The following is a 26,544-nucleotide window of genomic DNA, read 5'->3' on the forward strand; positions in this document are numbered from 1 at the left end:
ACACATGCGCCGCCAGTCAAACCTCGACTGGTTGGCGCATGCGCGAGTACATAATCATGGCAGCACTCATTCCCCACTGAAGCCGCAGGGAGCAACCCAACACGGGTATTACTCGTACACAGGTAAGCATTACCGCCCCCTCTTATCCCCCGCCCCAGCTCGCCACAACAAAGGAGGGCTTAGCCTGCCTCAAAACGCACGGACTACACGCCCATTCCAACAGGGAACGCCATTTTGGGCACATCCGATTATCACTTCCAGCTACTTATCAGCCTTAACGACACGGGAGTCTGCTAAGGGCTCTCACTATGCTCTCCAAACTTAAATCTCAAAGCCATCCACCTTCTTTATCAAACAGATTATTTCCCTATGAATCATTTTCAGAGCCCAACAGGAGCCAGACTGCCTTAAGGACAGCCACTAATAACACAACAAGGACCCCACCTGGGGATCGCAGCATGACTTACCTGGTAAGAGGACCACTCTCCTCTCCAATATCTTTTCCTACCAATCGTCCTTTCCCACCCCTCTTGCTAACCTCTTTCTTTATCTCTCCCCCTTTTCATTTTCTTCTTTCCACTGTGTTAATAATCCGACTTTGAATGAAATGTACAATCATGTAATGCTTTTAATCTGTAACCACCACCTCACATCACCCACCACGTTTAATGAATCTAATTAAACAGGCTTGTCACCAAATGTCTTTTATCACACATCACCTTGCACTTTTGAATATTGTTCAGCCTTGAGAAAGACCCTTTGGGTTGAACCACGTGTCGGCTGACCGAACTAGGGCACAAATGCCGGAACAGTGTTCTATACACTAACCATTGTATTAAGTAGAATCGCTCAAAATACCATTAATAAAAGCGAACCTGTATCGCACTAACTACCGTGTTAGAAGGATTATTTATCCCGAAAATCGAAGCTTAATTTGAAAGAGTATTGTCCATGCCAGACGGACCAAAAGCCACAAACAGCTGAGAAGGCTTGCAGAATCCTTTAATGCAAGAGACAGAATTTCAGGGCTCGCACCACATCCAAGGAGTGCAATGAGCGTTCCGCAAGAAGCAGGGGAACCAGAAAAAATACAGGCAGCACCACAGGTTCGTTCAGGTGGAACGAAGACAGAACCTTCAGAAACTAGGGTTTGTGTACATAACTTCCTTCGTTTTATGAAAAGCCAAGTAGGGCAGCTTCCTAGAGAGCCTGGATTTCCCCCACAGGGGACGGAAACTAGCAGAGCAGTCTTCCAGAAGACCACCTTTAGAGTGGCCTTGTGGATAAGCTCAGACAGCGTTCAACTGCCACGCTGGAGTAGGCGCTCGGCCTGTCCTTTAAGGAATTGCTTGAATAGTCTGTGCAACCACAGAAGGCGTCCCAGGGGACCGCATAAACCTAGAAATGGCTGCCAGGTGTACCTTGATGGAAGAAAGGGCAAGACCAGCTCACGCCAAAGAAAAGGTAGGGCAGGATGTCCAGAGCTTGTACATGGAAGAAGTTAAGCCACGACTAGAACACCAAGTGGAGAAACGTTTCAACTTGCTCTTGTAGCAGGAGACCCATAGCGTTGGCCAGAACCTCACGACAGTCCAGTGGCATAGGTATTCTTCCAAACTAAGGAAGCAGGAGCCAGGTCTCAGATTGAGGGAGGCTGGGTTATAGTGTAGCACTGCCCCGTGGTCCCTGCACAGTTTGACAAGTGGTGGTAGCTTGATGGGAGGTGCAAACGGGAGACTGAGTAGATCCGAGAACCAGTTTTGCCTCGGCCAAGCTTGGGTCACCAAGATACGTCTGCACAGATATCATCTAAACTCAAGGAACAAGAGGAATTTTAGAAAATGCATCCAGGAACACTTTTTCCCATAGCAACGTTAAGGCATACCTTAGGCTCCCTGGATGATGAAATCCACTGGCAAATGCACACATTTCTTGTTCGCCCTGGTTGAGGAGAGGACAACCTCTTGAGCTCCCCCAGCTGCGAAAGATGCAGTGGACTTGTTAGTCTAGAAGTTCCAACTCGTAGTATACACCATCATTAAAAGATACAAGAAAGAGGTCCAACCATCGTTCAAAACCAATGTTATGTTTTATATTTTAGGTCATGCGAACAGTGGGGTTGTCATCTGGCTGATCCTGTCCTAGTATTTGTCCTACAATAAGTTTGGTGTCCTGAAAATGGCTCCATAAATCTACATCGTGAACACGTGGGTACAGTGTATCACGAGCAAAGAGCCAAAACACGTGTCGACTTGAGAAGAACAAGTTACTTTCTTGCCTGGTAACGTTCTTTCAATGGGATGTTCCTCCGACGTATTCCACATCTTTGACATTGATTACCACAGCTGTGCTGCTTCGGAAAACTTTTGGCGTAGGCGTCCTGCGTCGATGTCAATACGCTCTTTCAAGGACCTCCTCCGACGGTCGACGTCACCGGATGTTATATGTAGGACACATGACACCAGTAGCCTCAGTTGTAGTTTTTTACCCCCAGAACATGTGGCACCAATCTTCTGCCAGTATTACTACAGAAAGCCTTGTGGAACGGAAGCTGTAATTGCATAAGAAATTCTGCAGCAGGGCAGGTAGGGAGGGTACAATGTGGAATACGTCGGAGGAACATCCCATCGAAAGAACGTTACCAGGTAAGAAGCCAACTTGTTCTTTGAGGGTTTTGTGTCCTCCGACGTATTCCACATCTTTCACAGACTCCCAAAGCAGTACCAACGTAAGGAGGTGGGAAACAAATTTAGAATTTTTAGAATGCCCAATCAAATGGCAGAATAGAGGACTGCCTTACCAAAGGCCAAATCTTGCCCATGGATAGAGTCCAGGGAATAATGTTTCACAAAAGTATGGACAGAGGCTCATGTGGGTGCTTTGCAAATATTGCGAATCGGAACACCCCGCTGTAGTGCAGTGGAGGCAGCCATACCCCTAGTAGAATGAGCCCGTAAGCCTTCTGGAGGGTCCTTTCCCGCCAACCGATAACACTCAGAGATCGTCAAAATGATCCATCTAGACAAGGTCTGCTTGGAAACAGCCTGACCTAAACGCCTTCCAGCGTAACCATGTTAGGCGGAAACCTGTGCAGTTCCCTCTGGGACCACTGCAAAAGATTTAGGACTACAGGCGTTGGCGGTGAACCCACTTGGTAGCAGTCTGCACCACACAGATTCACGTGGTAGCTGTGGCTGAGCAGTCAGACTTCTCTCAAGAAAAGTTGAGCAGTATGTGGAGTATACAAAATAGGGCAATTCTTCACAGCAAGACAAGCAAACACGCAACGAGGCTTAGTGTAAAGATATTAAGGTATTTATTTATAACAGAAAATCTATGCAAAACACTATGGCACTATCACGGCAAACAAATCAAACACAATTACTCTACGAAATAGAAAACAATCAATCCCCCTAGCAATATCTTGACAACTCTAGGTTCTACCGGTACCACTTATTTTCAGACAGAGGTGTATACCTCAACCTAGATGACACTCGAATATTAGTTAGGACGGGAGAGAAAAAGATAGGCAGGTTATGAAATCAACACAGTTCAATCCTTCGCGGATAAAATGCAACGCAGGAAGGCAAGAATCACAATAGATCATAAAGTTCAGAGGCCAGGCCCTCTTGGAGAGAGGCAAGGCGCGATGTCCCAAAAAGTCTCTAGTGGAGATGCATTCAAGTCTTTGTAGCAAATTGTTATCGGCAGATTGAACCAGTTCAGAACAATGAATGAGAAAAGCTTGGAGGCAACCCAACGGGAAGGAGAGGATTAAGACACCTCACTCAATCCGATCGAAAGGGAAGCCAGGCGGACACGGTACCTTGTTGTGGAGGGCAGCTCCGGCAGGGGCAGTTGTTCCTGGTGGTGGATGCACGTCGGGTCTTTGCCAAGAGTAGAGAGGTTCTCGTCGTCGAAGAAAAGTTAAGTCCGGTGCACCACCAGGGAAGAGACCAGCCGCGGAGTGCTCCGTCACAAGGCACCACCTTTTGGTCGCAGTACAGGGGTAGTGGCTATCCGGTTGCCGAGGTGCTCTGCACGGGCAATTCGACCACTGCGTCCTGAGGCGAATAAAAAGCAAAGGTGACTGGTTGTTCCCACCAGTCAGGGGAAGAGACTCTCCGGCAGGGAGATCTCCTCTGTCGTCGGGAAGTGGTGAGTCGGCTCAGCAGGGCTCCACCGGAGGTGTCGTCGTTGCAGGTCGGCTCAGCGTTACCCTCATCGGATTCTTAGGTCCTGTGGCGACTTCTGAAGATCCAGTCCCAAAAGCCCTGCTTTTATGCAGAAGACCCCCATTCATTCAGCCTAGCTGTCAATCAACACATGCTAAGTAGTGAGCGGGAACGCTCACCACTTGGGCCAATCACTCCAGAGTGCGACCGGAGTTGGCAAGGCAACTCGGTCCAGGGTGCCTAAACCCCCTCCCACACCCCTGTGGTAACCCAGACAGAATGGCACCACTTTGGAGGGTCTCTGTACAGAGCCCGCCAAAAGTGGAACAAAGGGCTCGACCTTTGGTTTAGGAGTCACAGAGACGAACACAGACGCCATTTTAAAAACCAAGTTCTGGCAGAAAATACCATCCGATAAACTTATTTAAGATAAGGAGACCGGTGGTACGTTAGAGATTAACGAGAAAAAGGGTCAATCTCCCAACAATGGGACGAATCCCATAGGGTTATGTTCGGGGTCGAACATAACAAGTAGTTTCCACTGCCACCAGCCAGAACTCGACGAGGGGGGACGGGACAGTGCCCCCTCGAGTAACAGATCTAGGAGTAATCAAATTACCCCTACTAGTACGTCCACAATAAGATGGTTTGTACTAGTTCTGTTAGTAAATTTAGGTCTAGTAAAGCCAATGGTGACTTTACATGCCCGGGGAGATAGTAGTCAGTCCCCGGGTATGGAGTCTATGGTGGAGGTCCGCTAGGACGCCCCAGTGTTACGGCACGTAGGGTGCGGTGTAACACATAGAAAAACATATGAGATCCTATGGAGTAAAAGACCCCATAGTCCATCAAACACATTGACATTTCAAAGGAATTACACACATACATGTCCAAGAGTGGGAGGAAAAGAGTCTCACTCTTGGCAGGAAGGAAATAAAAACAAACTCCCGAAATCCAGCAAAGCTGCTGGGGGACTCACTAGGTTAGGAAATTCAGCCTAAACAGAGAATTCTCCCTAACAAACCAATAAAGAGCTGATCGTCCACTCTGACCCAGAACATCTGTGAGAGATAGAAACTCAAAGCTCTCCTAGGGTCCAACCTATGGAGCCTCTCCTCTTCCTTACCAGGATGTGGAGGATAGAATGCCGAAGAATTAACCTTCTGGCTCAGATGGAATTCCGACACAACCTTTGGAAGAAAGGAAGGCCGCACCCTAAGGACAACCCTGTCCTTATGGAACAAAGTGAAGGGTGGTTTGGCAGAAAGTGCCTGCAACTCACTCACTCTGCGTGCGGACGTAGCCGCAACTGAAAATATAGTTTTAAAGGACAACAGTCTCAACTGACAAGAATGTAAGGGCTCAAACGGAGCTCCCATTAGGAACTTTAAAACCAAATTCAAATCCCATCCCAGCACCTGGAAAGGTGACAGTGGAAACACATGCGTTAGCCCTTTTAGAAACCGAGATATCAAAGGGATTTTAAAATAAGAACATTCCTCAGACGAGTGCTTAAATACGGACAGCGCCGCCAGGTAACCCTTAATGGTACCCACATGCAGCCCCTTGTGGGCTAAAGAAAGCAAAAAAGACGAGGCCAAAGGAATGGAACATTGGAAAGGATCCACATTCTGTACCCTGCACCAGTCACAGAACTTCCCACGGCAACAGTACAGGGCTTTCGTTGCGGGCCTTCTGGCCGAAAGAAACATCTCCACGTTTTCAGGGAGGTCCCAATCCTTATATCTCAGTCTTTCAGATACCAAGCATGAAGGCTGAGAGACTTGACCTCTAGATGGAGAACTCGACCCCCCCTACCGTGAGAGCAGATCGTCTCAGTAAGGAAGACGACGTGGAAGGCAGACGGACAGGTCTAGAAGGTCCGGGTACCACGCTCTCCTGGCCCATGCCAGAGCAATGAGGATCATCCGGGAACCAAACCTCCATAACACCTGCAGAATGACGGGGACTGGAGGGAACGCATACAGCAGCGGGAAGGACCACTCCACTACGAACGCGTCCCCCAAGGCTCCTCTTGGAGGAAATTCCCGCACTTCCGGTTGACACTGGTGGCGAAGAGATCCACTTGTGGGGTTCCCCAAAGGGCGAAGATCTCCAAAAGAACTTCCTGAGCCACCTTCCAATCGTGACAGACCATGCTCTGCCTGCTCAGAGCGTCCGCCGCAGCGTTTTCGTCTCCGGCCAGATGAAGTGCCGAGATGGAAATATCCTGCTGGATGGCCCAGAACCAGAGCTGCATCGCCTCTCTGCACAGTGGGAGTGACCCTGCACCCCCCTCACACCCTTTTTGTTGAGGAAGTGCATGGCCACTGTATTGTCCGTCATAATCAGGACAGTCTTCCCCTGCACAGACGGCAGAAAAGCCTTCAGGTCTAGCCTGACAGCCCGCAGCTCTAACAGATTGATGTGGAGTCTGGACTCTGACTGAGACCAACAACCGCCCGCTGGCTGCGCCCGTCACGATAGTCACCTACGGCCATGGTTGCCAAAACGGAGCCCCTTTGAACAGATTTCCTTTGTCGGCCCACCACAGAAGGTCCTGGGTGACCGAGGGCGGAATCTGAACGGGGTCCGACATCCTGCCAGAGAACTGCGACCACTGCATCTTCAGTGCCCACTGCAGAGATCTCATCTGCAGCCTGGCCTCTGGCACCAGTAAAATGCAGGATGCCATGAGGCCGAGCAATTTCGAACGCCGGGAGACTCTGGGCATGTTGAAACTTGTCCACCATCTGCAGAATGTGGTGAGCCCTCACCTGGGGAGGCAAACACTACCCCAGGGTTTTTTCTAGCACTGCCCCGATGTACTGGAGCCGCTGGGTAGCTGTCACATGAGACTTCTATAAGTTGAGGGAGAAGCCCAGCTTGTGAAGGTAGTGGCAGGTGACGTACAGATGATACAGGACTTGCTCGGGAGAGTGCGTCCTGATCAACCAATCATCCAGGTAGAGGTTGACGTGAATCCCCCCTTTCCTGTGATGCGCTGCCACCACCACCACCATCAGCTTGATGAAGACCCTCGGGCGGAGGTCAATCTGAACGGCAGGACCCAAAACTGAAAATGCGAGTCGCCAGCCGCAAACATCAGGTACTTCCTGTGATTGGGATGAATCGGCACATGAAAGTAAGCATCCTTGAGGTCGAGAGACACCAACCAATCCTGAAGTTGAAGGGCCTGGAGGACTTGAGAAAGAGTAACCATCTTGAACTTGTCTTTCCTGAGGAGCTTGTTCAAACCACGCAAGTCCATGATGGGTCTCAATCCTCTGTCTTTTTTCGGGAACAAAAAATATGGGGAATACCATCCCTTGTTCCTCTCTGCTACAGGTACCAGTTCTATGGCACCTTTCCCTAGCAGGGATAGGATTTCCTGCGCAGGGAGCGGATCTGGACGCTTCAAAGAGCTTCCCCGGTGGATCGTCGTGAGGCCTCTGCCGGAAAGGAAGACAGTAGCCGTGGGCTATGATCTCCAGAACCCACACATCTGAAGTGGTGGCACGCCATTCTACAAGATGCTGCGCCAGCCTTCCCCCAACCGGAGGACCATGGGACATGGCCTCATGACTGAGTGGAAGCGCTGCGGCAGTGCCTGAGGGCAAGGAGGCAACCGCCTGAGCTGCTTTGGCACCTCGAGTACCTTGCTTTCCACCTCTGGTACTCCTACGGTGGCCCCTTTGACTGGCAGCTCCCCTCGATCTACCAAAGGAAGATCCCCTCCATTGCTATCCCTTAGACCGAAAAGGCAGAGTTTGACGCACTGCAGCACTCAAGGACTTTGCTGCAGCTTTGGAGGTCTGCAACCTCAAGGTTCTCGCCAGCCTTGCTGCCAAAAAGATGGACACCATCAAAGGGCATGTTCAGAAGCCGGGACTGTACATCAGGAGGAAACCCAGACTTTCGCAACCACGCAAATCTGCGCATCACGGTGCTCGCCGCCATGGACCGGTTGACACAGTCTTCCACGTCCGGCCCCGACTGAATAGTTTCACACATGGCATCCTTGCCATCCTGAACGAGGGCAAGAAAACCATCCCGTTCCGCCCCTTCGGGAATCTGTTCAGCCGCCAACGACAATTCCACACAGGGTGCGTGAATCTTGGAGTGGGCTGCCTTTAAAGCCATACCCCCAGAAGAATATACCTTCTTCGCGCAACCATCAAAGCGTTTGTCGTCCCCATCAGGAGGGATTGTAGGGTACGCAGCCTGCTTTGCTGGGGCCGTAGCCACCTGCACCACCAAACTCTCCGGAGTAGGGTGCGTAGATAAGTAGCAGGTGTCACCATTGGCTGGACGGTATTTTTTCGGCAATTACTTATTCACTTCTGGGAGACTCTCCGGAGCAGTCCAAGCTGCCGCCACCCTTCTTTGTAAGGCCATATAAATGGCAACACCGGGTCAGTGGGTGGACCTTGGTGCAAGATATCTGTCAGGTCATCCTGCAGAAAATCCACAGGTGGAGCAGACCACCCCAGATACTCAGTCACCCTCGACATTAGGAGCCTGTACAAGGAGTCAGCAAGTGTACCAGGCTCAGGCATGCCAAACTCTAACTCCGGGGAGGTATCAAGGCCACTTGCGTCATGTAAAGATTGACGAAGGTCTTCCAACTGGCTATGACCAGACAACAGGTCATCAAGAACCTAAGGAGGCACAACCCCCTCTTCATCAGACCCTTCCTCTACTGAAATGTACTCCAAGGGTTGGAACAAGTCCACCCTGGGAGGAGGAACAGAGTATGGGTCAAATATAGGCCGCACAGACTTGGTGAGCGTCTTTCTGAGCTTCCACAGCTCTCCGGGGCACCTCTGGCAAATGTTCCTCAAAAGGCGTTGAGGGCACCGATGGGAGTGACGTCGATCGAGGCCCCGACGACTTCGACAATGGCTTCGAGGCCGGAGCCCCAAGCGTGTCCTTCGACGGCCTTAGCGCCGATGGCATCAACAACTTCCTCGGAGCCGGAGCAAGTCCCTCGACAGACATGGCGTCGATGCCTTCTTCGAAGGCTTCACAGGCTCCAACGGTCTTGACGGCGTTGAGAATCGGGACCTGGATCGGGCACTGTGGCGATCATCCTTGCCCTATCGGGACGTCGACGGTTCCCGATGACCGCACAAGCCTGAAGGCGTGCGAGCGGTGGCTCTAGCGCGTTCCCTGCCGGCTTCACTCGAAGGCGCGGACGGAACGATGCCCTGCGATTCGAAAATCGCCATCATCTGCCGGCGGAATTCATCCCATTCGGTCTGCGACGAGTGCTTTGTGGGACAAGCCACCCGCCGTCTGGAGCAGTCCTCTGACGAGGACAGGCAAGGCTACCGGTGACGGTGCTTCCGTGAATGCCTCGAAGAGGCAGAGGAATGGCGGGACCCACTCCTAGAACGAGACCGCCTGGACTTACGCCGACGCGGAGAGTCGCCCCTCGAATAGTCGGTCGAAAGTCCAGTGGATTTCAATTTACAGGGGTTTGGAAACCCTACCTACCGACTGACAGCTGCTTCTTCCGCAAGGCCTTCGACGTCAAAGACTGGCATTCGTCGCAGTCATCGGCCCTGCTCCCGATTCTAGAGGCAGACGTCGTGCGGGTACGTAAGTGACATTTTAGAACCGTAGTCCCGCCACTTCTTGAAGCCGACTTTGGGGTAGCAGAAGACGACATCTTTCTCGTAACAAGAGAAGAACCGATTCAACAAGAGAGAAACGAGGCACGCCGAGATTTCGAAGCAAACACGTTCGCGGAAAAAAGGAACACAGGCTACAGGCATCGTGCGTCCTACATAGAACATCCGGTGACGTCGACCGTTGGAGGAGGTCCTCGAAGGAGCGTATCAATGTCATCGACGCAGGACACCTACGGCAAAAAAGTTTTCCAAAGCAGCACAGCTGTGGTAATCAATGTCGAAAATGTGGAATACGTCGGAGGACACAATTCTCTCAAAAGAAAGACTAATATTGTGGTCGTCTGTTTTGTGCTCCTAAAACAAAACAAAAAAAGACACTGAATAATAGCACAGCATTTAGAAACTATACCTCTATAAATGCAGTGTGCAGTAAGAGAAATTTGATGTAAAACAAAATCAAAGTACAGATTCACATTGATCCACATGGGGTGACCCCGCCTGTTGATCTCCTGAATAACGAGATTGTTTAGCTTCCACTCGTAATTGTCCGCTCCCAGCCTGCTGAGCCTGTCCGCTTCCAGGTTGGATTCCCCCGTGAGGTGGACTGCCGAGAGGTAAATGTCGTTTTCCAGGGCCGATTCCCACATGCTGATTGCCAGTCTCCATATCCATACAGGAGGGGGATCTGGTGCCTCCCTGCTTGTTGACGTAGTACGTGCTGGTCGAGTTATCTGTCTGGATGATGACAACCTTGCCCTTGAGAAGTGCTAGGAATGCTCTGAGCGCTAGCCAGATGGCTTTTAGATCCAACCAATTGATGTGGTATCCCTGCTACTGTCCAGTCCAGGTGCAGTGGACTGAGATCGTCCAGGGTGGCTCCCCAGCCCTCGAGCGAGGAGTCTGTGGTGATGGTGGCCTTCGGAGAGGGCAGCCGAAAGGGCTTGCCCATCCGTATGTTACAGTCCATGGACCACAATGTTAGGTCCGGGTGGAGAGATGGAGGAACATTGAGATCTCGGATTGCAAGCTCCCGATTCCATGAGGCCGCGAAGTGCAGCTGAATCCTTCTCATCCTTATTCTTGTGTGCGGCACGGCTAATAAGACCGCTGCCAGTAGACCCAGGAGATGTTGGTAGCACCATGTCGAGGTCACTTCTCTGCTGAGGAAGTGGGCGGTGGCCCTCTAGATGGCCGAGATTTTGTCCTCCGACGGGAAGAACCTCTGAGCACGTGTCCCAAACGAGTCCCAGGATTGGGACATGTAGGTACGCGTCCTTCAGGTCCAGGGAGAACATCCAGTTTCCCTTGTCCAATGTCTCCGCTATAAAAGCTGGCGTAATCATCTTGAATTTTTGCAGGGGTAGGGAAAGGTTGAGGGTGGAAAAGTCCAGCACAACTCTCAGGCCCACCTGGTTCTTCTGAATGGTGAAAATCCTGGAGTAAAATCCAAAGCCTCGCTGGGAGGCTGGAACTTCCTCCACTGCCTGGCTCTCTACGAGTGGGAGGGGTGGAGGGAGGAGAGGCTGGGATGGGAAGGCGGTAGGTACCCCGTGGACACTACGGAGAGGATCCAGGGGTCCGCAAAATTCTCGCACGAGAAATATGTATGGAGTGCAAGCCTGCCCCCCACCGGAGACACGTGGACCCGAAGGGGCGTGTCATGCCTTCTTTCCCTCGGAGGCTGATGCGGAGGAGGGGGACTGGAAAAAGCCCTTAAACTGCCCCTCTGCCCCCCCCCCCCTTTTGTTGTTTGCACCGGTTCTGAGACGGCGAGCGGTCCGGCTGCCTGGATCTGCGTTCCTGGAAGCTGAGGAACCCTCTATATGAACAACCCTTTTCCGAGCGCTGCTGAGATTGGGTGTACGATTTGAGTGCAGTCTTTGTAAGAATGGATATAGACTTTGCCGTTTGTGAGCCGTTTTTTTGTCCAGCTCTTCGTCCATAGTGGAGTGGAAGAGGGTCCCCACCCCTCCCCCCCCTCGAACAGTAGATCTAGAATGCGGTCCTGGATATCTGGGTTGAATTTCGTTGCCCTCACTGAGGCTGTTCTTCTCATGTCCGTGGCAATGCGGCCTGAGGTATCAATATGAGCCACTGTGGATTCCATGAGGTCATGCGCCACGAAGGTTGGCTTTAGCTAGCCCTGCCTTAAAGCGCGATTGCCACTAGGTGGGGAGTTCTGGGAGGAAGTCTGCAATTTCTCGCCATAACCTTTGGTTGACGGCAGCCAGCATGGCAACTGTGTTGGCCTGACGAAGGTGCAAGGATGCGTTGAAGTAGATTTTCTTGCTGTACGCCTCCAAGATCTTCTCCTCCTTGCCTAGCAGCGCTGCAGAGGAGGCGGCGGCTGAGGATGACTGAGGCTTGGAGTATAGTGATGCCGCAGCGATCACCGAGGAGTGTGGCTGAGGATGGGTCGAGAGTAAGAGTGTATCCCCCTCCATCTGCCTGTACTTGGCGTCCAGGTGACGATTGACGGGCTGGACCGAGTGGGGCTTGAGCCAACCCTTCTTGGCCAGTGAGACTACATCAGTTTACAGTGGAATCCCCATTTTGGCAGAGGGGCGTCTGATGACTTCAGCCAGAAGCCCCTCTGCCAGTTGTTCGACCTAGTGTTGGTGGGAGGCTCAGGCACTCAGCCAGGCCAGCAAGATGTTCGTTGAAGGACCTGGCTGAGGATGGAGTGTCCGAATCCTCCTCCTCATCCGTATCCTGAGGATCTAGAGGATCCTGTGGAAGAGGAGTAGATGGCACCGGAGGCTGGGAGTACAGGGACCGCAGCCAGAGGCTGAGGAGGCGGCTGAGGTTGCAGAGTTGGCTGTGGAGCCGGAGGAGGCAGCTGCACCGGCGCCTGGGGGCCCGATGGAGGAGTCTGTGGTGTCGCTAGCATGGCGGGGATGACTTCTCCGATGGCGTCTTTGTTGATAACCCGCATCTGAAGAGACCTCATGAGGCCGAGGAACTTCTCGAAGAGCACCTACTCACTGGCCAAAGAGGTGGTAGGGGGTAGGGGGTGCCGACAGGGTAGCAGGGGCTGCTGGAGCCGCTACATACCCTGTGTCCATATGGACACAAAGGAAAGCTGCCCTGCGCAAATGAGGGGTAGACTGTAGGCCATGTACCTGGTTGAAACCGGTCCCACCTTGACACTCGTTCTTCGCCGAATTCCTGGAATGGTGTTGGACGGGTGCCTCGTTCTGGCACGGCGGCCATTTTGTCGAGCTGCCTGCCACGTGCCTGCGATGTGGTGCTCGGCCCGCTGGGCCCAGCCTCATCCATGACTCTTGCGTGTGGATCATGAGGCCTTGGCCCGGTAGGTGCGACACCCTTGACCCGTGGGGGGGAGGTTGGGAGGGGGGCCAATGGAGCTGCGTTTAGGCGCCCCCTCGGATGTATTGCCGGTATTAGGGCGTAGCTCCTCGGATGTATTGCCGGTGTTATGGCATAGCCCCTCGGTCATGGTGCCGGTAAAAGGGCAGTGTGTGTAGACCAGGTAAAAGAACCTTCCGGTCCCTCGACACTGAGCCCGGGAGGATCCTTCGACCCGAAGGCTGGTAGTTGCAGCAGCCTTGGTGCACGTGCCGGTAGAAGGACCTGGCCGGTCCCTCCCACACAGGAGAGTCCCTGGAAAGGAGTCTCACTTGCGGGGTGCGCTGGAAAATATCAGCCCTACCTTGGGCCTGCCTGGTTCGATGCTTCACAAAGTTCTTGAGATCCTCTGGAGACGACCTCTGGAAGAGCTCCCTCTACCTGGCTAGTCTGTTCTTCAGCGCCTTCGAGGACAGCGAGTCACACACCAAACATGATTGCCAACTGTGGTCTGAGCCAAAGCAACGTAGGCAGAGGGCGTGGGGGTCTTAAATTGGGAAGAGCCCGTTGCAGGATGGACACCTGCTGAACCCTGTAGAAGTCGACATGCGCCAAGGAGGAGCGTGATGTCTGAGGACCGAGTACCTGAATGATAGATAAGACAAAAAAGACAAAGAAGAATTATCCGCGTGTGGAATTACATGGCCGAAGCCAAACCCAGGAGCGCTGGTGAATTCGGCCCATTCCCGTCGACGCGGAAAAGGGGACTGGGGTGTGGCGCCGGAGACAGGGCAGCGCATGCTCCCCGAGTCACACCCCCGCGCGACTCTAAACTTAAAAGGGAAGAAGGTTTTTTTCTGGTGAAAAAGGTTCCGTCTCCCGTCCCTTGGAAGGGACGCCCATACAGTATGGAGGAAAGGGGATGGACGCAAGAGTAAGATGTAGCTCTAAAGTTAAAATCTTACCCAACACAAGGCTATTAGGCTGGCTGGATCCAAAGACTTCACCCTGGCCTTGAAATTCTCCAGGGACTCATTGGCCCAAGACCAAATCGGTTGACACCAAACACCATGGCCAAGAGTTTAGTCTGTACATCCAGGGCAAAACTAAGTCCTCATTTAGGAATACCTGTGAAGCACAGTTCCTGGGCCCATAGCACACAATCCGATGTGTCCAGACCAGACTGCAGTTATCTGCCATGCCGCCTCCCAGCCATTCCCCATTCTTATACTAATGCATGGGAAGGTTCCCTGTACCTTCCAAGATCACACTCCATAGGGTACGAGTGCACCCAGCCAAGGCACAGGTGGCATTTAAAGCCTTTGAAGCCATGATATCAAAAGCAAAACCATGCTACCAAAAGCAAACATGTGTGCCATGCCTTCACGTTTTTTGCTCACCCTTGACCCCCACAAGTGGAGGCTTGCACTGCAAGGCCCTCGGGCATAGGGTGTGGACATAAATCACAAATCCCAGGGAGCAGGTGGATGCTGCTTGGCAAGGTTTGGTTCCACAGCCAGAGAATAAGCCGGTTTCAGACACGTGGCCCTGACAGGGGCATCAAAAACTGGGTTAAAAGGGAAGAAGTGTTTCCCTTGTTGCCCCCTCTTCAATGAAGTCTGAGGTCAATCTGGACCACAAGCTTCTCGTAACTCAAAGATCTTCTGAACAGAAATGTTAGCTTTCCCATAGGCTGTGCCTTGCATGAAATTAAGGTTTGCTGAGTAATCCAAATCACTGCTGTTCGACCCTGGATTTTAATTTAGCTCCTGCTTTTCTAGTCTAGGAGAGCATGATTAGCTTGAAATCATCAGCTATTGCGAGAAATGTGTGGCTCTGTACTCCAAAAAGGTGCCGTCTAAACCTACATATGTGATTAACTCTGTTGGGTAATATTGATAAAGCAGAATAATAGACCTCTAAAAAGGATATCTAAAGCGTAATGTATAACAAATATGTAGCATTTATTTGTGGCATGCTATATATAAGCTCCTGGTTCACCAGACTTCGCTCCTGCCTACTAGGTGATGCCCGATACCCAGGGGCTGCTTTCAGCTCCTGCTAATTAAATTCCAATTCCTACTCCTGGAGGCCAACGCCATCATAGCCTCACTTTAGCTGCATAACGTCTCAGTGAAGTCCTCCACTTCTCCAGTGTGCTAGGGCTACAACCAATATGGGATAGGATCATCATTCTTGCCACACGTGTGACCGATCCTTGGTATGAATGCATTTCTGGAAACTGAAGCATTGTCCACTGTTGCGTCAGCGCTGACAAACATCAAAGTAAAAGATGCTGGTGCTACAGGTTTAATGCCCGACGGTAGATCCAAGCATTGCTGGAGGGAATCAGTCCCCACATAGGTGGATCAGTAACAAAGCCAGCTGAAATGCAATGCACCCCAAAGAGGTGCCTCTGCCAGCTTCAAGAAGCGCATTCGGACCATTCGCCCCCCCCCCCTGCCCCATCTCCACCACAACACTGGGGCCAACCCATCAATGGGAAAAGAAAATGCAAAAAGTGCTACATGCACTGGAGATGCAAGGAGAGAAAGGTTGAAGTACTGTGGATGTTCAAAGTGGCACATACCTTGTCATAGAAGTTCCTAGAATGACCATCCAAAAGCCTCAATCCATGTTGCACAAAGATAGGTTTGTCATCTACAAAAGTACTTCAAAAAGCCTCCAAACCCAGATGAACACAATTTCGGGAAGTAATTCAATCAGAAATGAGGAAAAAACCATGGACAAACAAGGAAAAAAGTCCCTAGCATAAAATTTGCAGGATTGACTTGGGGAAATCTTTCACGCATGTATTTCTCTATCATTTAGAGAGAAGGGGCTTTTCACTTACCTTCGAGTAGCGTCCAGTCAATGTCTTGGTTTTCTGGCTTGGTCAGAGCTGGGTATTTGTTGAACAGGTTGGCAACAAAGGCCAAGTTCAATTTGAGATTACCGCTGACCACATCAGCAGGCGTGACAAACTGCCTGCAGCCCAACCGATCAGCCTGCTGCAGCATGTATTCAGCTCTTTTCAAATCATCTTTTTCCTGAAAATAAAATATAAAGAGAAAGATAGTCAAACAAATCAAAAATACAAACCTCTCAAGGTAAACATACATTAACCAACTTGAGCACTAACGGACTATCGTAATGGAAAACTCCATAACTTGGAACAAGTATGGCTGTTTATTAAGGCTTCCAGTTTTCTGTTTTTACTGATGTTTACACATACATACAGAAATCAATCTTCTTTCTGTGTGTATTTATTCATACAAATGGATAATAAAAACTGAAAAAAGGTCTGTCTGGTTCTCTATGACTGGCAGCATGAAGAACGCAAAAGTTGTATAAAAATAGCGTTAAAGTTTCTCAAATTGCTGACAGCATATATCTAAAAGCAGCAGCTGTGTCAGTAGCAACCGTCTGCTGTTATGGACAACATTTCTTTCCTATATAATGAAAAAATAAATGTGGATGAATACAGAATAAAAGCAAAAATAAATATGGCTAAGTAGATGGAAATGGCTGAAAAATAAAAACCATTAAACCAGAAGCCTTAATGTTTATTGATCAATTGTTCATAGTAGTCTTATGCAATTGTAGGCTCCTTTCCCAATAAAGTGTACAGCATAAATAACAGTCCACTGCATCAAGTTCGATGCAAAACCTACATCTTCAGATCAGTGGTAAGCAAGATGTGAGGCTGTTTTCTTACTGGTCCTAGATGTCACCATGTTTCACTCCTACGACTCACCAGTTCTCCTGGCATTCTTCCGAGACTCGCCTGACTGGAGGATGTTGCTCAAAGTGGACGTGTCTTTTCTTGACCTGCCCCCTAATCCCAAGTGGTGTTCTATAAATACTATAATGGAAAAACTGAATCAAGCAATAAAAGGCACACATTTACTGTCCCTTTCTAGGCAACCCACTTCTTGTACTGAGAATTGCTACTAAATATGTATTCTGGACATTTTATGCTTGATGCTGCGCAGGCACAGGACAGAATCTGATACCCAATCATCTGTCTCCCTGACAGTTTGCTTGGATTATATGTTGTACAAAAAAACGGGGTACACAGTGATTTTAACGGACAATAACTAATCACTTTTATAACGAACCCTAAAATAACGAAAAACATTTTTTGTTAAAGTATTAAAAGGGATGGGGAGGGGGTTGGGTAATAAAGCTCTGGAAACAAGGGGCTGGGGGAACCCCCCCAAATTGAAACAAAAGAAATTCTATATTTCTTCGTTTTTAATTCTTTACATCATGGAACCCAAAAAAAGGTACCTAACTTAACTACCACCAACACTGATAGTTTCCAAATTATTGTTCTGCGATTTACCTAGAATATATTTTATAGACCCCCAAGAATTCTTTCCAGACCACAATATAAAGCACTTCGATGACTAGCATGGCTTGGTCCATGGTCTATATAGCTAAAAATGAGACTACTCTTGTATTCGTATTTTGTATTTATATGAACAACTGGGATGTCAATTTCGATCGGAAATGACTTGCAACACATTTACAGATTGGCAGAAGCATTCCCACGAAGGGTGCCTATATAATAACAAAGGTAGTGAGCTAGTTTACAACAGTATAACAAAATTAGGACATACCAGGAACAAAATAAAATACATACAAGTACTAATTAAATGTACAAAATATTACAGATTTGAAGCTAAACCCGTAGCACTTTGCCTGGAATGGTATGTGGTGAAGTCATCAAGTTGGCTAAATGGTGATATTTCACTAATCCAATACTTAAAGACTTGGCTAAAATACGCACGCGAGTGGGTAAACCTGTTTGGTTAATGAGCTGACTGTTTCACTTTGAATCTTCTTTGCCTTGTTTTATGAGCAATATGTAATAGGTTATTTACCAGCAACTCCTGTTCATCATTGGTATCTTACATATATTGACATGCTGAATATTCTCCATCGTCCGGCTGAAATATAACTGCTCATTTTAGAGTTCTATTAGTCTTGTTTTGGGTCATTTACCCTTTAGCCAATAGGCAGTGCCCCCCTTATCGCCACACTTGGGAGGCCACCTTCAGATTTGTATAGCACACATAATAGTGCAAAGATGAGCCTCATGTGGTGTAGGCAGGAGGCTCCCATGCAAATCTATTAAAGATACCAGTGCTAGAGAACAAGAGTTACAGGTAACTTATTCCTTCCCCAGCATAGATTCACAAGTGGCTGAACAGATTACGAAGCTGAAAAAAATGCATTACTATGGACATACATATGTAAAGAGGAGGAAGATGGCTCACTTCAGGCGAAAAGGTTTCGTAGGACTACCTGTCCAACTCTGGACTCCATTGCAGAATTATTGCCAATTCAGTAGAACATGGTGAAGGTACGCAGAGACCCTGCATGTAGCGGCCCTGCAGATGTTCGACTGCAGTACTCCTGCTAGAAGAGCAGTGGTAGATGAGACTTCTCTTGTAGTATGTGTACAAGATCGTCCAGGAAGCAGTCGGTTAGCAAGTTTATGGCAGAAAAAGTTGCAATCCACTAGACATCTGGAGATCGAGGCCTTAGAAAGACCAACGGCAGTAGGCCCAAAGGCAACAAACAATTGTGATTTTCGAAAGGCCTTGGTACCAGGGATCTAGATAAGATTTAAGAACAGGAGTATTTACTGCTTATTTTTTTAAAGTTGGGAGCTTAATACTTTTTACTCCCTAAAGAATCAAGTCCCATTCCCAATGGGAGTATGTAATAAGTGAGTTCAAAAATGTTTTCATTGTAAAACAAATGTTTCTCAATAAATATTTCTTTGCACCAAGTTATTCCTGCACATAAAAATATAAATTGTTACCTCTTCAGATCAGGCTGTAATAGTTGTTTTTTCCCCCTGTGTACTACTGCTCCAAACATATTCATGGAGCTGCATAGATGTTTTTTACTCCCCATTTTTATTTTCTGAGTATTTGTCTATTTTATGAGAGTAAAAGTGGCTGATACACCCCTTTCTGTAGGGCTGCTTGGTACGGTCAATGTAGTGAGAGCGTGCAGCAAATGTCAGAGGTGAGCTGAAAAATACATGCAGGACAAAAACAGGTGAAAAACACCTTGGACATGAACGTCTAAATGGTCTGTAGGAGGGCCTTGCCCTTGAGAAAAGGGCGGTAAGGGACCGCTCTTCTTGCTGAGATGATAGCCACCAAAAACGCTTACTTCGAGGAGACATTAATGTTGGCTCTGAAATGCGACAGCCATGGCTTTCGCTCTGATCGTATGAACATGAATCCCCTCAGGAACAGGTTTGCCCATGGCCGTGTATGCCTTCGAAATGGCCTGAAACATCCAACGAGCGATGAAAGGCTTAGAAACTTGAAATCTGGGGAGGAGCCACCAAAAGTCACAAAAAATGCCTTGGACTTCCTGAAGGATTTCACCCAAGAGATAAAACTTGAGGATCCAGGCCCACTGCCCAGAGCTAGAGCAGATCGATATGTAGGAGGGCTTCCGTCCTGTACCATGCTCCATGAATCGCATAGCCCACTAGAGTAGCCCCCTCAGCCCAAAAGAGAGAAGGCTGTTGCCACCACCAGGGTAGGCTCCAGTCGGGTGAAGGGGGTTCCCGCTGAAAACATTGCCATCCATCAGCCACTAGCAAAGATCAGGCAGAAGGAGCAGTGGTATAGGGATCCTGTCTGACTGAGACCCCATCTCCTAATCCCAGTTGGCCACCAGGTGGAGCTGGAGGTGCCTCATCTTGAATGTATAGCGAGCACGCAGGAGGCCATCAGGCCCAGAATGTGCTGGAACCACCATGCCGAGGTGGGCGTGTTGGCCAGAAAATGCTCCACCGCTTTGCAGAGGGACAGAAGCCTCTCGGGTGTAGGAAACACCACCTGAACGAAGTGTTGCAACGCACCCCTAGGAAGAACAGTTTCTGAGATGGGCACAACTGACTTCCTCTGGTTGAGGCAAAACCACAGATGAAGGGTGTCCTCCAGTCTCTGGCAGGAGTGCACCACCCCTTTGGGTGACTCCACTCTCACCAGCCAGTCGTCCAAGTAAGGATATAGATGATGGCCCTCCAAGCAGAGAAGACCCGCCACTGTGTTCATCAACTTTGTGAAGACACACAGGCCAGGGTTCAGGCTAAGGGGCAGCACCATGTACTGAAAGGGGTACGACAATCGTGAACCGCAGAAACTTCTGAGGCGGTGGATATATGGGTACATGCAGGTACACATCCTTGAGGTCCAGGGAACAGATCCAGTCCCCTGCTGCACACACACTGCTATGTGCACAGGAGTAACCATTTTGAAGTGTTCCAGCAGTAAAGACAGATTTAGAAAGGACATGTCCAGGACTATCTTCAGGCCAGCCTGGTTGCTCTTGGGTACTTCACAAATCCTGGAATAGTAACTGAAGCCCCTATCTACAGGAAGAACCGGTTCTACAGCCTGCATCTCCCTGCAAGAGTGAAAGGACCTCCCGATCTGATGAAGAGGTGGAGGAGGTATAGGAAGAGGAAGACTTAAGCCTGTGGGAGACTACAGAGAGGATCCACGGGTTGCTGAAGAGATACTTCCATGTGTCCTGGAACAGAGCCAAATGCCCCCCACCCCCAAACAGGCCAGCTATGTTACCTGACCTGGACGTCACTGCTTCCTGGCGTCCGAGGTGGGGGCAGAGGAGTGGAGGGGGGAGTGGAAAAACCTGAGCGATGTACTCTGCCGCTTCCTCCTGTTATCGCCGCAGGGCTTGCTCCCAGTGCTACCCTGGGATTGAGGGATGGATTTCTGACCTGGTTTTGTTAGGATGGCCGAGGACTTTTTGCAGTTTGAATGGAGGTTTTCATCATCGGTGGAGGAATGAAAGAGGTCCACGCCAAAGAGCAGATCCAGGATCCACTCCTGCACATCAGATGAAAACGCGGTGTGCATCCACGCCATCCTGCTCATCTTGACCCAAGGCACAGCCCCCGGCTGGCTGTATCAATGTCGGAGACCGAACACTCCAGGAGGTCCTGTGCAATGGCGTGGCATCTGCCAGAACGGCTTTGAAGGCGGCTTGCTTGTCCAAAGGAGGTTGGACAGAAATTCCCTGAGCTCCTGCCAAAGCTTCTGGTTAGCCTTAGCCAAGGGTGCTTCCTCATTGGCTTGCCGCAGAAGCAGTCCGGGGATGGAATAACAGCACTGACTCAAGGACTTTGTCCTCCTTGGAGAGGCAACTGGAGGTGGCTACCATGGAGGAAGACGAAGACTAGATTAGAATACGAGGCTGCAGTCACCACCAAGGAATGGGGCTGCAAGTGGGAGGCAATGAGGATTGGCTACCCGTCCTTCAGCCTAAACCTGCTGTCTAACTTCTTGTTTATCTGGGTGTTGGCCCTGGGCTTCTCCCAGACCTTCCACGCCACCTGCAGGACAACCTTCTGGAGGGGAATGCCAGGATTACAGTGGGTTTGCCCAAGACCTCTGCTAGCATACCAGACTCCTGGGGGCCTTTCTCCGGAAGAGGGACTCCCAAACCTCTTCCACAATGTCCTGCAGGAGCCTCTTCATCTGAGGGGAACGTATGAGAAGGAAGCACTCCAAGAAGAGGTCCTCACGCTGAGGCGTTGGGCCTCTGTTCCTGGTCAAAGCGCTGAGGCGCATTCAAGACCTTGGAGCGAGCTCTGCTAGGCTGGGAGCCCTCAGCACCTGTGCTGGTAGCCGTGCTGGATCTAGCGGAGGACAGACTCTTGGAGGTGGCACTCGACAATGCCTTACCCCCAGGGGTAAAAGAGGACGATCCTGATTGTCCGGAGGACAGTCTGGCAAGGCCCTTGAGCCACTCGGTTTGGCAGGCTGTAGCCTGGAAGGCCTCAGGTCAGTCCCCAGACTGCTGGGAAGAGCACCCGACCCCTCAACTTGGGAACCGGTAGCCCTAGAGGCCTTGAGCCTGCCAGAACCTGAATCAGAGGAACCCCGACCCTGGGGAAGGAGTCGCCACGCTGTGGAGCCGTGCTGAACAGAGGGCATACCTTGTCTTGACAAGAGGTGCTGGAGATGAAGTTCTTAAGGTGGGGCGCAGGAGAAGTGTGGTAGATCTCCCTCCACCGCAACAAACTATTCTTCAATTCCCTGTGATTGAGAGCACTACAGGCCGCACATGAGTCCCCAGCGGTGGTCTGGACCTAAACACTCAAGACACGGCTCTGAGGCCAGGAACGAATGTTGCATGATGTACATCTCGTGAGGCACTAAAGGTATGTGAAATAAGAATTGGAAAAACAAACTGGGAGCAAGTAGAAAGCAAAAAAGGTCTCAGTGCTGGCTGCCAGGTCCGACACCAACCTTGTGGAAAAAGGGACTGAGGTGATTTCCACTACGTTGTAAATAAGCTCCAATTTGCAAGTTTACATGCTGAGGAAACCGGCCACAGATGTTTGTGTGCCCGGAAGATTAAAGGGAAAACATCCACAGGGCCATTACCCTGAGAGTAGGATTTGCGATCCTCCTAGCTTGCAATATTAAACATTGTGGTCAGGTCCATGAACACTACTTTTCCCTGTAACTGGGGCAGGAAAAACTCAAGGGCCCACAACGCTGCCTAGCGTTCCAACACCTTGAAATGCGGTTGTTCCTATGTTGACCAGAGGACTGTGGCATGAAGATTGGCAGTTTGGGCTCCTCAGCCCTCCATGGAGGCATCAGTTGTCACAGCCACTTGATGTGGGATAGTCCCAGGTGCCCCGCTGGTAATGTTGGCACCACCCATCCACCTACATAGAGCATTGTAAAACAAACTGGTCAAAAAGAGCTGGTCATCCCAATGTCTGGAGACTCGAGAGAAATGGGCATCCAGGAATTTTTGCAGGGGTGTGCATATTAAGCCTGCGATTTTGGATTAGCGTAATTTACTCTTACTGAAGAAACCTGTTTTAGCCACCAAGCTCAAACTTTGAACAGTATTGTACAGACCCAGTCCTCAGAAGGGGTTGCAGTTGGTGTCCATGTGTGCCCCCAGTAGCACCATTTGCTAAAAAGGAGGCATGGATTCATTCTTATAATTGAGTGAGAAGCCAATGATTACAGACTTTCTTGGCCCTTGTGAATTGTAGGCCCTGTTTGTAAAATAGCGCTCGGACCAGCTAGTTATCCAAATGAGAATAGATGTTTATTCCCGACTTCCTGAGATAAGCCATTGCTGGGGCAAGGAATATTGTACACACCCTTGGGGTGGACTTGAGGAAAATGGGTAGGACCTTGAATTGAAAGTGGCATCCTGCTACTGTGAAGCGCAGGAATTTGTTATGGTGAACGGGGATGTGGAAATGGGCATCCTCCATGTCTCAGGCAATAGAAAATCTCCCTTGGAAAACGGTCAGAGAATCTTTTGCAGCTTAACCACCTGGTTTGTCTGGGAGCGGAGGAAGTGATTGCAGTATCTGAGGCAGAGGATGGGTCTCCACCCACCTGGCTTCTTGCAGACCAAGTGATGGCGCGAGTAGACTCCCTGATTTCTTTGAGCATGAGACTCCCATTCTGTATTGGACAGAAGTGTGGGCTGCTCCAGTTGAAGCACATGTTCGTCTGGCTTTCCACCAGTGGGTGTGGGGGGGGCACCAGTGGGTGTGGGGGGGGGCACGGAGGGTCCTTGGCAGCCTTTTGACAAATTAGAGGGTGTGGTCATGAAACACAACTGAAAGCACCCACATGACTGATGTTATCGAATGCAATTGCAGCAGGCAAGCAGATACGTGCCCTCCCACTGGGGTGAAGAAATGGGAGGGCGGCGCTGGACGGAATCCCTGCCGCCCTGACATCTACAAATCAATCCTCTCACAAGGAACACCAATGGAATACTACAGAAACTTCCTCAACCAATCAATCTCAACAGGGAGAGTGCCTCAAACCTTCAAATCAGCATCCTTCAAACCACTCCTCAAAGACAGAGCAGGAAACGTAGAAGATCTCTGTGATGCTGGAAATGCATTGGAGACAGAGCCTCCCTGTCCTGATTCTGTAGTTCTTTTTCATATGTGTTCTGATATTTTCTGCCCAGGAGTCCATGTGGGACTCCTGGTAGTGCAGCTCTTCCTCTTTTTGGCCATGGTGAAAAGACGCTTGGGATACCCTTATCGCACCCATGGGTGGGGGTACAACCCTGTGCCCCTAGTGTATGTTTTTGGGCACCTGTGAGTGACCCAGAGAGCAGGGTATGGGCTAGTGGCAGCTCCGTGCTGAATTTGACAGGTGCTCCGAGTATCTCCATTTTGGGATACCCAGGCACTGCCACTCGAATCAGTTGATTCCTGATAGGAAACAAGATGGCCCCTGTGGCTTCTTGCTTTCTATTGCCCGTTACCTTATTTTCCCCAAAGACCTGGGACGCCCCGACTGTGTCCCTTCCCCCTGACTGGCTGTTGGGTGGAAGTTCCATATATGGTATTGTGGGGAAATCCAGGCCAGACTGGCTGGTGCCTTCCCAGTGACTGCATATTGTGGGTACACCATTGGAGTGGGACCTGGGTGAATGGAGTGTGTGACCAATATGCACTTCTTGTTCTGGATGTCTGGTTTCTGGTATGAAACAATGACCAAGACAGCCCTGCTCAGATCTAGTATGAATGCAGTGTAGTGCTGAATGGATGGGTACTTGTCCCAATACACATTTCTTGTTGCGAGTGTGAGAATGGCCCGAATGCACTGTATGCCTGAAAGCTGCCTGACTGCTGAATGCCCTTCTGAGTGATTGGTTGCCAGAGTGTAACCCAGCAGAATGAATGAGAGACAGAACAGTATATCTGGGGGCCTCTCACTGCTAGAATTCGTTCAGAAGCTGACGTCGAAACTGATGCTTGATCTCGAAGCCGAGCCCGAATAAGGTGGTTGACTGCTGTTACCTTCACTGCAATCTGAAAGCCGCCGTGATGTTGAGACTGATCCAAGAGAGGACCTGGTTAGGAGACCTCTTCCCGAGCTATGAGGGGACCATCGTGCACCACTAACGTTCCGCAAAGCTCCCTGGAAGTCAGACCCTCGACAGGCTGCCGACCAGAGACAGGGGCCGCCGAGGAGAACGAAGAGAAGCACCGGACATTCCGTCCACCCTCGTCAACCAGGGTTTGCAGGTTTACTATAACCGCTGCAGGGCCATCGAAGCCGCGTTGCCCAGAAGCGGGCAACGCTTGATGCTGACCCACTGACGACCGGAGCCGCAACACCCCGTTGATTAAGACACTTTGAATCCAAGGAATCTCTCGCCCGCTCTGTCGACCGCTTTGTTCCGTCGGAGAAAGTTGAGGACGCCGACGAGAAATCGCCAGTGGGTTTCCCGCCACCTGAAGACCGCAGAGACGACCTGACACCCTTGCTGGGCCAAAGTTCTTCATAAACTCTTTGCGGTCCTGAACTATCGATGCCAAGATGCCCCGCACGCCTCATCTTCGCAGGACGTCCACAACCGATCAACGAGCACCGCCAGGATGAAGCTGCTGCCTCAACGCTGTTGTTCACTCATTCTTCGAGGAATTTCGACGATCCATGGCCCCTGCCGCTGAAGAAGGATCCGTCGATGACCCGACGTCGAACTATTCCAGGTACATTGGGGTGGTAGAACTATTAAGAAGGAAATAAGACTCATAGAAACAATATATGGACTGGGCTTGTATTAGATCTTCATTTACAGGTTGCCCAGGTAGGGGGATCCTCGCACAGAACTGTCTAGGTAACGGGGCCAGTATTCTGTCTATTGTCTTAACCAACCTGCTTTCCTCCCATGTCTATTGTTGGTTCCCTTTATTAATTGATTTGTGTGACATTTGACCACAGAACAGTCGATGTACTTTAATGAAATCTGATAGTAATTGTGGTACCACGTAGAACTGTGTATATATTTCCCATTGTAGATTAACAAAGTGAGTTATTGTGATTGTGTACCTAACCTTGAAACTTAATTATATAAAGACTGTTTTCACTAAAATAGTGTGTGGACATTCCTTTGTGGGTGCTTGGGGACTACACTGTACTTAGGAACCAGCCTGCATCACCTCCTGAGAGCTGAAGCCTTTGATTGCTCGACTTCTATACCATATAGAGAATCTTGGCTGGGGTCTTCTGTGCCTCTCCTCTGCCATAGAGAGAGCAGGAGTACAGAACCCCACTCCAGTCTTTACACGAAGTTGTAAAGACTGGAGGGGGACAACCACCTGGGCAACCTGTAAATGAAGATGCACTACAAGCCCAGTCCATATAGTCTACTAGAGTCTTATTTCCTTCTATAAAAGTTCTACTGCTCCGGTTTCGTAGAGTTCTTCGATGAGTCGTCGACAGGCCCTTCTTGAGAGCACTCCCTTTAAGGCAGGAGCCGTGGGTCATCGAGATTCGGGGAAGAAAGAGGAGAACACTTGTCAGAGGCAGCAGCTTTGGCTCTTGCGGTGCTCGTTGACGGTCAGTCGAAAA

The 26,544-nt window shown here is 50.0% G+C and overlaps 1 protein-coding gene across 6 annotated transcripts in view; it reads right to left on the bottom strand.

The window, feature by feature from the left end:
• Nucleotides 1-26,544, bottom strand: part of PLS3 (plastin 3) — a 612,346-nt gene that overhangs the window by 193,839 nt on the left and 391,963 nt on the right. For all 6 annotated transcript variants that reach the window (XM_069612872.1, XM_069612869.1, XM_069612870.1 and 3 more), the window contains one exon: nucleotides 15,975-16,170. In XM_069612872.1, coding sequence (XP_069468973.1) covers nucleotides 15,975-16,170 — 196 coding nt within the window. The remainder of the gene's footprint in view (nucleotides 1-15,974; nucleotides 16,171-26,544) is intronic.

Source organism: Ambystoma mexicanum, chromosome 5p (genome assembly GCF_040938575.1).
Source record: "Ambystoma mexicanum isolate Mex_15411 chromosome 5p, UKY_AmexF1_1, whole genome shotgun sequence".
In the NCBI taxonomy this organism is placed as follows: Eukaryota; Metazoa; Chordata; class Amphibia; order Caudata; family Ambystomatidae; genus Ambystoma; species Ambystoma mexicanum.